This window comes from Gracilinanus agilis, chromosome 3, assembly GCF_016433145.1.
Source record: "Gracilinanus agilis isolate LMUSP501 chromosome 3, AgileGrace, whole genome shotgun sequence".
NCBI lineage: Eukaryota > Metazoa > Chordata > Mammalia > Didelphimorphia > Didelphidae > Gracilinanus > Gracilinanus agilis.
The window spans coordinates 85870395-85885926 of record NC_058132.1 but is presented as its reverse complement, the minus strand read 5'-3'; the positions used below and the strand labels follow the sequence as shown (position 1 = coordinate 85885926).

The window sequence follows — 15532 nt, the reverse complement described above, 5'->3', positions numbered from 1 at the left end:
GGGGGGGGAAGGTTGGAATGCAGGGCTTTGAAAGGTGCCTGTGGTCCCTGTCTTCTAGGGAAAATTTTTTATGGGGGGTATGTGGCTGATCCTGAAGACCAGGCTGCTCTATTCAGTATTGCCCAGGCTTGTCTGGACCCCTACAATGAGTCAAGGCCCAACAGTTTCACTCCAGAGAATCTGCTAGCTACCCTCCAACCATCCCCAGGTAGGATCCTGCTCTGTGGGGGTGGGAGATGAGCAGAAAGCACAATGACCAAGTATGATCCCTGACCCCACTGAGGAAGAGACCTGAGTGGGTATGAAAGGCCCTCACTCATAGATGAGGAGTGGACTACTCCTGTCCATGGGTAGAGGCATTGGTCATCTGTGTTTGGTGTTGGGATGAGTAGGGAAGAGACTTAGAGTGTATGTGTATACATATGTTAGGTTTCCTATTTCTGTGTGTGTATGGATGACCCTCAATCAATGTGTAAGTAGGGCAGGTCTGATCCCCAATCCATGTCCTCTGGTGGGGATAACCTATGCTTAGTATGTGAGACCTTGGCTGGATGTAGTGTTAGGGGTTGTGTATAGATTGAGGCTCTGTCCTTGTCCATGTGTGTGGTGATGGTGTCCTTGTCCTTAAGTATGACAAGCCATGTCCATGTGTGTGATCAAAAGCTGGGGAGAGGAACCCATTCTCTTTCTCCCTCTCTCGGTACATGTATGTCCCCTGTGGATGAGATATCTCATGGGAGACTGGCAAGGGGGGGAAGAGTAGGTTGGAAAAGAGGTCAGAGTGGAGGGTAGATTGAAGCATCATCCTTGTATGTCTTCAAGAGAAGATACTCCCTAGGGGATGGGCAGCACTGGCCTTATCTTTTAGTTCTGGAGATTCCTTGGATTCAGCTTAGGGATGAACTTTCTCATCACTGGTTATGCATAGGCAGGGATTTTTTATTTGATTCTTTGTATCAAGATACAAAATCTGTGTTTCCCCCAAATCTCTTCCTCTAGCTCTGTGTCAGTAGCCAGAATTTCTGTGGAAAAAAGCACAGACTAACTTCTCTTCCCAAGCTACAAATACATCTCTACCTTGTAACCAGCTTGGATTCCCATCCAGTCATGGAGTTCACAATTTCAGGTGGTGCTTCCTGGTCAAATTTTTCTAGCTCTGGAAATATGATATTTAATCAAAATTCATTCAAGGTTTTTTTGTACTGTAGCTGTTCTGAGCCCCTTCCTTGACATCCTCCATTAACTCCTTTGAAGTCATAGGAGTCAACTGCCTTTGCAATATGGAGGTAATAACTTTGAAATCCTCCCCAATAAAGAGTGATTTTCCACACATGAATTATCCAGAGAACTATAATCTCACGTGGCTTCTGGTCAGTGTCACCCTCCCCTATGTCCCCTAGATAGATGATCACAGCCCCTGGGGGATGGGCCAGGGAGTCATCAAGGTAGATCTCCCTTGTCCAGCCCCACAGCTCTGCAGGGATGACTGAGGCAGCAGAAGGCAATGCAGCTTTCCAAGAACTCTGCAAAGCCTGATTGCCAAGAAGGCCACACGACCTTTTGGAATAAAAGGCGTTTTCTCAAACCAATTGAGTTTAGAGAAAGCACCAAATCCATGTCCCTTTCTGCATTTTTAGTTCCCTAAACTTCATTAGACTCTCTCAGCTTTGGTCTCTGATCAGTACTGGTTCACTCATGAGTATCACTACAGCCATCCTGATAAGAAATTCAGCCTAATTTTTGAATTTTGTCCTGGAAGAAGCCTCACTTCTCTTGTCACCAAGGAGGATTAACCTTCCTCTTATGTAGGGTTTTCTATATAAGCATCCTGTCAGGAGCAGCTGGGTAGCTCAGTGGATTGAGAGTCAGTCCTAGAGACGGGAGGTCCTAGGTTCAAATCCGGCCTCAGACACTTCTCAGCTGTGTGACCCTGGGCAAGTCACTTGACCCCCATTGCCCACCCTTACCACTCTTCCACCAAGGAGCCAATACACAGAAGTTAAGGGTTTAAAAAAAAAAAGCATCCTGACAGAGGCTAAGTTCAACACTATTGCAGTAACTCAAAAAACAGACCCACTTTGATACTCCTACCCCTCTGGTTGGTGGAGCAGGCTCCAAAGGCCACAAAGTTGTAATATCTGCTGTCTTGGACTTTCACACATTAGAGAACATCTGAGATCTTGAAAGCTACAAAATAACTTCTTCCCTATTGTTCACAGTTCTGCTTTCTCTAGCCAAAGAAAGCAATGTTTTTCACATGGTAGGCCTTTGAAAATTTGAAGACAAATTATCAGCTATCCTGTCCCCATCTGAAGTCTTTTTTTTCTCTAGGCTTCCTTCAATCAATATTCATGTTACAGAAAGGATCCAAAGCCCTTCACCACACTGATTGTCATCTTCTGGATTGTCTCCAGCTTATCAATATCTTCCCTAAATTGTGGCCCCCAGAACTGATTCAGATGTATATCATAGGTGGCCTGATTAGGGCAGAGCCCAGAGGGACCATCCCATCCTTGTTCCAAGAAGGTGTATGTCTCTTAGAATCAAGGTGATTAATCAGATTGGTTGATTTCAACAAGAAGAGATGTTAAGGGAATATGCTAATTTTATAGAGATCCTAAATTAGATCTCACATGAAATATTCCTGCTCTGGAACATCAGTTTCTGGAAGGCTTTGTTTCATCTATTTAGGATGACTTAAATGGTCTTGGCTACCAAAATGACCATACCTTTGTGACAACACCCTCTACCTCTGTTTGTGGCCAGACTAGTAGGAGAAGAATCCAAGATGACTTTGGGGGTATGTGTGTGGTGGGGGGCAGTTGCAGCCCAGTCCGCTCTTGCCACCTACAAACAGGAGTTCTACATAGGCATTTCTACATAGTCATCCGTGGACCAGCCTATCCTCCACTTCTCTTTCATCTCTGAACTAATCTTACTGTTCCACCTGTCCTAAAATCCATATTTCTCTTTTTAAAAATAGATGTTATTGATATATTTTAACATGAACTTCACTTTAGGATATACCCATTTCCTCCCTCTATTCAACTCCCAAGTCATCCTTTATAACCTACTATGTCCCAGAGGAAGACAAAAATGAAAGTGTGCCCTCAAGGAGCTTACATTCTGTTACAGGAAACATGTAAGGGAGGATCTATAAATGCAAAGTAATTTTAAGGTGCAAAGCATTAGCCACTGGAGAAATAAGGAGAGGCTTCCTTTATCAGATACTATTTGAGTTGAGTTTTAAAGGGATTCTAAAAGACAAAGACAAGGAAGGAATTTATCTGAGGCTTGGGGAAAGCCAGTACAAAGACATGAGAAGGTGTTTGAAGGATAGTAAAAAAGGCCAGTTGATGGGCACAAAATTTGTAAAGAATAACACTAGGAAGGAAATTTAGGGGCCAGGATGTAAAAAAGCTTTATATGCCAAACAAAGTTTATGTTCTATCTTAAACATAATAGTGGACTATTGAACATGCTGAGGAGAAGAGTGACAGATTTCCTTATTTGTACAATGAAGAGATTGGACTAGATAACTTCTAAGGTCTCTGCCAGCTGTGACTAACAAATGATGGCAACCTGGAAAGAAGCTGTAGCCAAAAGGCTTTGTCCTCATGGCCTTGCATACTGGCCTTGATCTCAAATTCACACTTTTTGGCTAGTTGCCTCTTAGAACATTTTGTTTTCCTTTTTTCCATAGGAGAGATTAGTCTTTAAAACATTGTTTTGATGTCTTATAAATGGGTAAAGGCAAATTGTGAATTTTTATCTTCTCCAAAAAGCAACTATTTCCAGTGTCAACACTGACACCTTTGGTAATCTCCAAAATGGCACTACACCTAGATCACAACCCTTCTATCTATTATCTGGGTATCCCCCAAAACTCTGTCATAGGCTCTCTTTTTTTTCCTGTACATTCTCTGTGGGTGAATATCAGCTCTCATGGATTAAATTATCATCTCTATTCAGAAGACCTCCAGATCTAACTTTCTAATCCTAATCTCTCTCTAGAAGTTCAATTTTTTATTAATAATTACCAACTAGGTAGCTCAGTAGATTGAGAGCCAGGCCTAGAGACAGGAGGTCCTGGGTTCAAATCTGGCCTCAGACACTTCCCAGCTATGTGACCCTGGGCAAGTCACTTGACCCCCATTGCCTACCCTTACCACTCTTCCACCTATAAGTCAATACACAGAAGTTAAGGGTTTAAAATTAAAAAAAAATAATAATAATTACCAACTAGGCATCTCTCCTAGATGTCCTTTAGGAAGTACAAACTCACCAACAACATATGCAAAATGTTTTCTCCCAAATCCACTTCTTCCCAACATTCTTATTTCCACTTAAAGTGCTGGTATTATTCTAGTTCCTGAAATGTTGTAATCCTTCCTGATTCTTTTCCTTTCCTTCACATCCCATATCCAAACAGTTGTCAATTCATCACTTCTACCTCCAAAACATCTCTTGCATCCATCCCTTTCTCTCCATTCATACACAAATTCCAGCTTAGATTTTCATCACTTATTGCTTGGATTATTCCAATGTCCTTCTGATTATTCTCCCTACCTCCTCCCTCTCCCCTCTCTAATTCATTCTCCACAATGATATTCTTAAAATCTGACTATTAAATGAAAAATCTTCTTTTGCTCTCTATTGCCTCTAGGATAAAATACAAATTCGCCTTCCTGACATTTAAAGCTCTCTGCAGTATGGTCCCCATTGACTTTTCTTGTCATATTCTTATTATGCCCCTTCATGCATTCTCTGTTCCCATCAAATTGGCTTGCTAGCTGTTCTCCTGCCTCTCTGTTTCCACACTGGTGGTCTCCTCTATCTAAAATGCACTTTCTACTTGCATTGGAATCATGAACTTTGTTTCCTTCAAAGAACAGATCAAGAAGCACCAGTAGAGGGAGCATCACTATTTGCTTGCACAGTTGTGGGCCCTACTGCTGTTTCAGGCCAGTTAGAGGGCCCTGCAGCTGGCTAATTCAGCAGGGGAAGGGGACCTCACTGCTGGCTTAGCCTGGGGGCGGATCCTCACTGGTCTGGTGCCCTGCCCTGGGAACCAGGTGCTGCTGGACTGGCTTGTTTGGGGTGAGGAGTCTTTGCTGTAGGGGCTGGGCACAGCCCCTTCCCCTCTTGGGTGCAGCCTGCCCTAGCTCAGGCTTCCTGCTCTTCACTGAACTTCCCTACCACCCCAGAGAGACAAAATTTCTCCTGCTGATTCTCTCAGCTCTTCTGAGCAGAAGAACTGCTTCACTGCTCCAACATTGGCAAAGAGGCCTTGTTTTAAAGGGCTTTGGAGGGGAATTTGGGAGAGATCAGATAAGTTCCCTACTCTGCCATCTGGGCACCAGAAAGCCTGAGAAATGCAAATTAAAACAACTCCAAGGTACCACCTCACACTATCAGACTGACTAACAGGGAATATGACAAATGTTGGAGGGGATGTGGAAAAATTGGGACACTAATTCACTACTGGGGAGCCGTGAACTGATCTAACCATTCTGGAGAGCAATTTGGAACCACGCCCAAAGGCCCATAAATCTGTGCCTGTCCTTTTACCCAGCAATACCACTCCTGAGGCTACATCCCCAAGAGATCAGAGATTGGGGGAAAGGACCTACAGGTACAAAAATATTTAGAGAGGCTCTTTTTGGGACGGCAAAGAATTGGAAACTGAGGGGATGGGATGCTCATCAGCTGGGGAATGGCTCAACAAGTTATCATATGTGACTGTAATGGAATACTCTTGTGCTATAAGAAGTTACAAACAAGATGATCACCAAAAACAACCCAACACAAAAAAACAACCTGGAAAGACTTCTATGAAGTGTTATAAAGTGAAGTGAGCAGAACCAGGAGAATGTCATACACAGTAACAAAAATAATAGGATGATCGGCCATTTGTAAATGGCTTAACTGTTATCAGCAGTGCAAGGATCCTGAACAATTCCAAGGGACTCGTGACCAAAAAAGACCATCCATCACCACGATAAGAAGCTGATAGAGTCTGAATGCAGATTGAAACGTGCCATATTTCCTCCCTGAATTTTTCTCTAGTGTGAGCAACAATATGTGTCTTCTTTTACAACATGATGAGGAAATATTTATTGTATGATAACAAATGTACAACCTATATCATATTACCTGCCATCTTGGAAGGGGGGAAGGAGGGAGCCATGGATCACAATATCAGAAAGAAAAAAAAAGCAGAAAACAGTTATTAAAAATTGCATATTCATGTAATCTGGGGGAAAATTTTTAAATATAATTTTGTGATGGTATCGTAATATCAAGGAAGTACATAAGCAGCAATTCTATCAACATCTGAGGCTCCAAGTGAACATCTTTTTCTCTTCTCAACACTCTAGGGATGAGAAGTTTTTTTATGTTTTTTAAACCTTTACCTTCCATCTTAGAATCAACACTGTATATTAGTTCCATGACAGAAGAACAGGAAGAGCTATGCAGTTAAGTGATTTACCCAGAGTCACATACCTAGGAAGTGTCTGGGGCCATATTTGAACCCAGGCCCTATAGGGGTGAAAGGTTTTGATCTTTAGTTCATCCTTTCCCAGCTCTGTGGCCTGCCCCTGCCCCTGAGATCAGACTCCAATCTGAAGACATTTGGATAGCAACTTGCCTCTCACTACAAGAACAGTGTGCCTTTAGGATTAGGAAGCCTCTGAAGCTTTACAAGAGAAATCTGCATTCCTGAAAGAAGTGTGGCCCACCTGGCCCTAGTAGAAGCCAGGCACCTTGGCAATAGGTTCCCTCTCTCATTCCTTTCAGGTAGAGGAGATCTGTCTCTGACAAAATCAGCTCTCTATGGGCACGGCTCCCAAAATCATCTCTCTCTTTTTTGTCCTGGTCCCTTCCCTGTTGTTCATTACAACTGCAGTACGACTTTACTCTCAAGAGGGACCAGACCAACTTTAAAAAACTCAACACAGGGAGAGCATGGTGGAGTGCACTGTTTGACTAATAACTGGGGAGTTTATATGGGTTGATAGCCTGATAAAGCAGCCAGAAGAGCTCCCATGAGCCTAGACTACACTGAGAGAGGCTGAGCTTCAAAGAGTAATAAAGAAGTAACAGTCTTTCATGCCCTCTGCACTGGCCAGGTCACATTTAGAGTACTGGGTTCAAGACCACAATGAGCTGGAGACTGTCCAGACATTCCATTTAAGGAAAAGTCGAAGTAACTGAGGATATTTCGCATGAAGAGGATAAGTCTTGGAAAGGACATAATCAATGTAGTCGAGCTCCTTAGTTATGAGAAGCATATGGAAAAACTGTCATGTGGAAAAGAAGTTAGATTTGCTTTTTTTGGTCCCAGAGGGAAGAACTGGGAACAATGGGTGGAAACTGCAAAGAACCAAATTTAGGCTTGGTGTCGAGGGAAAACTTCCTTAGGATTAGAGCTGTCCAGAAGTATAATAGAAGTGGTAGGAAATTTCAAGGAGAGATTTGATGACTGCATACTGGATATAGTATAGAAGTGATTCCTCGGATACGGGTTAGACTGTATGGCTCTTGAGGTTCCTTCAGTATCTGTGATTCTGGGATGTTCTGGATCCCTTTGGTTCTTGTGGTGCGACAACCTTACCCTAAAGCACCCTAGGTTTGTGGCCACTCTCTAAAGAGGCTGCTTAGTTCAAGAGAACTGAGGTCCAGAAACATGTAGCAATGTCTCTAATTGCAGTGGGCTACCTCTTTTCTAGAGTGGGACCCAGGACCCACAGTATAACTGTTTCTGCTCAAGATAGAGCCAAGGCCCAAGTGGTGCCTGGAGCTGGTGCAAATACGGAAGCCATATCTAAGGCCAAGGCCAAGGCCAAAACTGGGGTCAAGTCAGTGGTAAAGGCTGGGACTGTATATGGAGCCCCCACTAGGCCTGGACCGAGGCAGTGTTGCAGAGCTCCTGACCCATTTCATATGGTGGTTTTTAGGGTGAAGTAAGAAAAAGGGTGTGTGCAACCTTTAAAGTGCTATCTTAGCTGCTATTATTAGTAAACCTTTGTCTTCCATCTTAGAATCAATACTGTGAATTGGTTCCAAGGCAGAAGAGCAGTAAGGGCTGTGCAATGGAAGTTAAGTGACTTGTCCAGGGTCACACAACTAGGAAGTGTCTGAGACCACATTTGGATTCTAGGCCTGGCTCTCAATCCACTGAGTTGCCTAGCTGAACCCCTTTACCTGTTATTATAAAAGCAAGTATTATAAAAGCCTGTCCTCAGCAATTCTAGCCAACTACAGCCGAGATGGATAGCAGGGGACCTTGAAGAGATGAAGCCTGGAAGCAGGCAAAGAGAACAATGGCCAGAAAAGTCTATGTGCCCAGCATTCGCCATGAGATCAGTCAATCAACTCACACAGGAGAGATGCCCACCCTGGAAGGGAGAAAGCCACTTGAGACTGATGACATCACCAGAGGATTTGCAGAATCCTGCAGCATCAGAGGCATGGACTGCCCCTTTACCTATGTTCCCTGGACACACGTGTTTCCTACAGGTGGGTGCTTCATACACGATCCTTAGCGGTACTCGCTCTACCTAGTTATGGTAAAGGCTTCAATTTGCAAAGGAAATGTGACTTAATAAACACTTTTGCTTTAAACTAGTCTCATTCACTGATTGTTTTTCAAAAAATTTAACACGTCAGTGGAATCTTATACGCCACCTTTTTAAAAAATTATTTTGAGTTTTGAATTCTCTCCCTCAATATGACAGATTTTATATGTACAATCTTGTAAACATTTTCCTAAATTAGTCCCTCTGTGGAAGGAAATGTAAGTAAAAAAAATTAAGCAAGTGAAAGAAGTTTGCTTTGGTCTGGATTCAGACCCCATCAATTCTTTCTCTAGAAACAGATGACATCTTTTATCATAAGTCTTTTGGATTTGTTTTTATCTCATTATATTGCTTAGAATAGCTGTTACTCATAATTGTTCATTTATAGTATTCCTGTCTCTGTATACAATGTTCTCCTGGTTCTACTTCACTCTTCTTCAGTTTGTCTAAGTCTTTCTAGATTTTTATGAGCTCCTCTTGTTCATCATTTCTTACAGAACAATAGTATTCCACTCTAATCACACACTATAACTTAACTCAGCCATTCCCTGGCTGAGGGGCATCCTCTCACTTTCCAATTCTTTGCCCCCACAAAAAGCTGCTTTATTTTTGTACATATAGGTCCTTCCCCTTTTTGTTTATTAGCTCTTTAGATATACAAAGCTAGTAGTGATATTGCTGAGCCAAAGGGCATGTACTGTTGGATAGCCCAAAGGTCCAAATTGCTCTCCAGAATGGATGGGTCAGTTTACAGCTCCCTCCACAGTGTATTAATGTCTTGGTTTTCTCACATTCCCCTCCAAATTTTGTCATTTTCCTTTTCTGTGATAATAGCCAATCTGATAGGGGACTGTGACCTGTATCTGTGTATGGACAATGTCATACAATGTCTTGTACTCAGAGCCAGCAAAGAGACCTCTGTAATCCCCTTCTGAGAAGTTGTCCAATCGCCCTGTCTGTGGCCCGAGTTCTGGAAGCCTTTGCAGCCAATTCAACTGCCCCCAAGGCTCGCTGCCTCAGTGGGGCCTGTCTTGGCATGCTGCTTGTACTCTACTCCCACCCTGGTGCAACAGGTCTTTTGTGCTAGCCTTCTAAGTTATTTTGGGCTGAAATATTTCACCCTGTCTTTGTGGGTTGTGTTGCTCCAAAATTTGTTTTGAGCCATTCTCTCACAGGTTTTTGGTGGAGATCAGGTGGGCCTCTGTATCCCATGAGCTACCATTTTGGATTGAAGATACATGGAACATCTTGAGCCTGGAGTAGCCATTCTGTTTGCCTTGTGACTATGAGATTGCGTGAGTGTGCATGCATGTGGTAGAGAGGGAGTCTTTCTGTGTGTATGTGGACATCCCCCAAGTATAGCAAAGGAGGAGTTTTGATATCTGTATGTGCACAATTTCCTCTGTGGGTGTCTGCGGATGCAGGGCTTTCCCTTGTGCGGGAGACCCTGGGCATGGGGGAAAGCCCTCCCTTTGGTGTGTGGGGGATGACACCCTCCATCCTCACCTTCTCAATCCTCTAGAGCTGCTGGAGTTGGATGCAATATCAGAGATAGAGACCCAAGCACACCTGATAACTACACTATCTGAACCTCGCAACTGTGGATTAACTGAAGGGCCCCAGGCTTGGCTCTCTCAGAAACAGAGTCGGTCCCTTTGGGCTTCTCTGCAGCAGGCCCAGGATCTCTGGGGACCCTTAAGACTGCCCAGTGCCCAGGCCCAGGCCCTTCATAAGGTAGAGTATCGACTGAAGCATCGAGTGTCCCAGGCCATCCGGAGGCTCAAAGCACTGCAGGCCATGCTGACTTTGAGCTCCCATAGCAAGACTCTAGGTTGGAACACTTCTAAAGGGCTGCAGACTGTGGAAGGCTTCTTGGAGGAGGAGGGCACAGCCCTGGGTTTGCTGTTGCTAGAGCTGCACAGTGACCTTTGCTGCCTGCAGAGGCGGCTGGCAGGGGACCTTCCTTGTTCCTCCCTACGATGTGAAAAAGTGGCTGTGGCTCTTTGGGCTGGCCGGCTCCCTCCACCATGGAAGCAGCACGCATCCGCTGGGCCCCAGCCACCCTGGCTCTGGCTGCACCAGCTATGGCGCAAGGGCCAGTTGCTAACCAGATACCTAAGTCTGTGTGGGCAGTTCGGAGGGGCAGGGCTTGACCAGTACAACCGCTCCTTTCACCTGTCGGCCTTCCGTCACCCCAGAGGGTTACTGCTGGCCATTCGCTGGGAGGCCAGCCAGAATTGGATCTGTCCCTTCCTTACTGGAAATCTAAGCACACACGCCATCTCTGGCCCTCACCAACCTCGGGTCTGCCCAGCCACCGTCCCTGGTGTCCACCCTCGTTTCCAGTTGCGCCCTAGCTACATCTCCGCCTCTCCTAAACCATCCCCCAGACAAGGCTCTGCCAATGCAGGCCCCCAACTCAGTCCTGGACCTGGACCCAGCCACAGTGCAGACCCCCAACTCAGTCCTGGACCCAGCCCCAGGGCAGGCCCCCAACTCAGTCCTGGACCTGGACCCAGCCACAGTGCAGACCCCCAACTCAGTCCTGGACCCAGCCCCAGGGCAGGCCCCCAACTCAGTCCTGGACCTGGACCCAGCCCCAGTGCAGGGCCCCAACTCAGTTCTGGACCCAGCCCCAGTGCAGGCCCCCAACTTAGTCCTGGACCCGGACCCAGCCCCAGTGCAGGCCCCCAACTTAGTCCTGGACCCGGACCCAGCCCCAATGCAGGCCCCCAACTCAGTACCAGACTTGGCCCCAGCCCCAGTGTAGGCCCCCAACTCAGTTTTGGACCCTGGCCCAGCATAGGCCCCCAATTCAGTCCTGGACCCAGCCGCAGCCCCAGTGCAGATCCTGGACGCTGGCCCAGCATAGGACTCCATCTCAGTACCAGACCCAGCCACAGCCCCAGTGCAGGCCCCCAATTCAGTCCTGGACCCAGCCTCAGCCCCAGTGCAGACCCTGGACCCTGGCCTGGCATAGGCCCCCAACTCAGTACTAGACTCAGCCCCAGCCCCCAACTCAGTCCTGGACCCAGCCGCAGCCCCAGTGCAGATCCTGGACGCTGGCCCAGAATAGGCTCCCAATTCAGTCCTGGACCTGGACCCAGCCCCAGTTCAGGCCCCCAACTCAGTCCTGGATCCAGCCACAGCCCCAGTGCAGACCCTGGACGCTGGCCCAGAATAGGCTCCCAATTCAGTCCTGGACCTGGACCCAGCCCCAGTTCAGGCTCCCAACTCAGTCCTGGATCCAGCCACAGCCCCAGAATAGGCCCCCAACTCAGTCCTGGACCCAGCCGCAGCCCCAGTGCAGACCCTGGACGCTGGCCCAGAATAGGCTCCCAATTCAGTCCTGGACCTGGATCCAGCCCCAGTTCAGGCCCCCAACTCAGTCCTGGATCCAGCCACAGCCCCAGAACAGGCCCCCAATTCAGTCCTGGACACAGCCGCAGCCCCAGTGCAGATCCTGGACCCTGGCCCAGAACAGGCCCCCAATTCAGTCCTGGACACAGCCGCAGCCCCAGTGCAGATCCTGGACCCTGGCCCAGAACAGGTCCCCAATTCAGTCCTGGACACAGCCGCAGCCCCAGTGCAGATCCTGGACCCTGGCCCAGCATAGGACCCCACCTCGGTCCTGGACCCAGCCGCAGCCCCAGTGAAGATCCTGGACCCTGGCCCAGCACAGGCCCCCAACTCGGTCCTAGATACAGCCGCAGCCCCAGTGCAGGTCCAGGACCCTGGCCCAGCACAGGCCCCCAACTTGGTCCTAGACACAGCCGTAGCCCCAGTGCAGGTCCTGGACCCTGGCCCAGCACAGGCCCCCAATTCAGTCCTGGAGACAGCCACAGCCCCAGTGAAGATCCTGGATTCAGGCCCAGCACAGGCCCCCAACTTGGTCCTGGACACAGCCGCAGCCCCAGTGCAGATCCTGGATTCAGGCCCAGCACAGGCCCCCAACTCGGTCCTGGACACAGCCGCAGCCCCAGTGCAGATCCTGGATTCAGGCCCAGTGCAGGCCCCCAATTCAGGGCTGGTCCCACCCCCCACAATGGCTCCAGAATTGGCCATGCACCCAGCCCCCTGGTGGGGTCTCGACCCGGCCCTGGTCCTGGCCCCAGTGGAGGCCCTGCCCTCGATTCTGATGGAGGCCCTGCCTTCGATTCTGATGGAGGCCTTGGACTCAGTCCTAGCAGTTCCTCCATATACAGTCACTGCTTCTATAGCCGCCTGGGCCTTAGTCAGAGCTTTGGTGGGAGCACCACCCCGGGACTTGGCTTGGGCCATTTCCCTCCCTCCAGCTTCAGCACGGGCCAGGCTCGCCAAGGGATTGAAGCCATCAGCCTTCACTTTCAGGTAGGCATCACATGCCCCATCCCCTCTCCTGGAGGGAGAGTGTGTCCATAAGCCTGGTCCCTTGGGGGCTCTGCCCTTGCCCTGATGCCCCCCGGTCCTAACCATGATGACTGGGTCCCCAGGTGGAATGTGGACTGCAGCCTATAGCTCCTGAGGGCGGCCTTCTAATAACAGACCTGCTGGTCTACCACGCCGAATGGGACCCCAAGGACAAGGCCCTGCAAGACGGCCACTCCGGCAAGCCCAGCCCTCTGCCCCCAGTCAGCGTCTGGCCCCAGTACAACCGTGATCCCATATTGCCATCCTCTCCTCTGCCTCTTTACCTCTGCCCTGTGTACCTAGGAGGGGTCCTGGGCTCTTCCCGGCTAGACAGAGACCACCTCCTGTTCCACCTGTCCCTGCCCACCAAGCTGTCTCCCGCCACCTGTGCCCAGCGCAGGGTGTACGTGTGCAGCCCCCCGATACGCTGAGCCCACATCTGGAATAAAGGCAGCTGAAGGCACGTGTCTCTGTGAGTGTGTATCTGGGCAGGCAGCCACTGAGGCAGAGGGAAAAGAGCGAGTGGCCGCACAGCCAGCCTCTTTCCCTCATCTGGGAACAGTTCTTTAGTCCTTCAGGCCAGCGTAGGGAAGGGAGTAAGTGTAGTGAGGTGTAGAGTGGGAACCAAAGAGTGTCCTCCGGCTCCAAGGTCCCACCAGTCCTGGGGTGGAACCTAACTCAACATTTTCCAGTCTGTCTGCATATCCCCGCATCATTGCATCATAGACTAGCTCTATGTCCGACACGTTTTCTTCCTAAAACCCCTTTCATCTAACTAGAGATCTCTAGATGTTCAAGAAGGATATATTGGTGGGCAGCTGGGTAGCTCAATGGATTGAGAGCCAGGCCTAGAGACAGGAGGTTCTGGGTTCAAATCCAGCCTCAGACACTTCCTAGCTGGGTGACCCTGGGCAAGTCATTTGACCCTATTGCTTACCCTTACTGCTCTTTTCCTTGGAACCAAAACACAGTATTGATTCTAACATAAAAGTTAAGGGTTAAAAAAAAAAAAAGGATATATTGGCTTAGAGCAGTGATGGCCACAGGTGCATTTATCTTTCTTATTAATTGCTATTAAATTTTTTTTAAAAATTAATTTCCAGGGAGCTAAGTAATATTTTTTCTGGAAAGGGGGTGGCAGGCCAAAAAAGTTTGGGAACCACTGGCTTAGAGTCTAAGCCAATATACCCTCTTTTTTAATGGAGAGTGACGAGCTGGCCTCAAAGCTTGGCACATCCTGGCTTGGACTTAACCTTGGATAAGTCACTTAACCTCCAAGTATCCTCAGAAACTAGCTAGGAAGTATCTGGGATCATATTTGAACCCAAGACCTCCCATCTCTGGGCCTGGTTCTCAATCCACTGAGCCACCTATCTAGCTGCCCCCCTCAGAAACTCTCATAACTCTAAGGTGCATAGAAGGTGCTGACCTGAATTGATGGGAGGGTGTTTCTCACCTGGAAACTTCTATACTAATGAAATCATATGTCTAGTCCCTATCCTTAATTTTACAAAGGACAAGCCTTCCTTCTGGTTTAGCAAGACTCAATTTACCTTTCAATTTGTCTGGCTTAATCTGGTCAGGCTACAATAAGTAGCAGACCCTCAGCCGATCTGGGATGCCTGTCAGTGGGCACTGGCTTTAGCACTCTAGCCATCAGCCCCCATCACATGATCCACTAACATTACATTCTTCGTAGGGCATCTATAGAACACAGAATAATGCATATAAAAGTGCTGGATTGGAAGTCGGGGGTCATGAGTTCAAATTCTTTGACCTTTGTTAAGTCCACCCCCTCCTCTGGACCTCAGATTCTTTAATTGTAAAATTAGGGATATTATACGAGAGGCCCCTCTACTTCTACATAGATTTTCCAAAAGTCTTAGTACAGTTTTAAGCTTTGCCTGCATATACTATAAGCCAAGTGTAGCCCTTTTCTCAGAGGTTCTAATGGCAGAAAAAGTCCCAGGTACACTTTAGAGGACTTCTTACTTCTCTAGTTCTTAGCTGTATTGGCTCTTTGCACACATACAGAAAACCACAATCTAACACCACTTCCTCTCTCTACAAAGCACTTTTTTCATACATGATCTTTTCTTGGAATGAAACTCTCTGCTAGGATTTGTGCGTTACATCATTCAGAGAACTCTTTACTGGTATAGATTATAAAACTAGAGAATCTCAAGAATCCAATAACCACACCTTTAAATATCAAAATTAGAGGCCTTCAAATTATGGAACACTTAGTATGGTCTTAATACTGTTGCAGTGTTCAGAGGAAGACAAACATTGGCTCTAAGGTGTCCTTCCCAAACCCTTAAAGATTTATATTTAAGCTGAGAAATGCACACATGGGCAAGATTTTTCAACAGCAAAAGGCATGCTATTTGAAACTGATTAAACATTTGCATTGCATGGTCTTTTAAATTCAAGTTTATGGTTTGATCACCAGGCTACTTCTTCTCATTCTTGGACTCAAATTTTTAAAATAATTTATTAAGAATAACTATAAGGTCCTACACAAGTTTAAAATAAAATAGCCAACTACATAAGTATAGAAT

At 47.1% G+C, this 15532-nt stretch overlaps 1 protein-coding gene across 1 annotated transcript in view; it reads left to right on the top strand.

The window, feature by feature from the left end:
• The window catches only part of DNHD1 (dynein heavy chain domain 1), a 190327-nt gene extending 176925 nt beyond the window's left edge, over positions 1–13402 (top strand). The window contains exons 42-44 of the mRNA XM_044668790.1: positions 59–208; positions 10105–12932; positions 13055–13402. Coding sequence (XP_044524725.1) covers positions 59–208; positions 10105–12932; positions 13055–13402 — 3326 coding nt within the window. The remainder of the gene's footprint in view (positions 1–58; positions 209–10104; positions 12933–13054) is intronic.
• The last annotated feature ends 2130 nt before the right edge of the window (positions 13403–15532 follow it).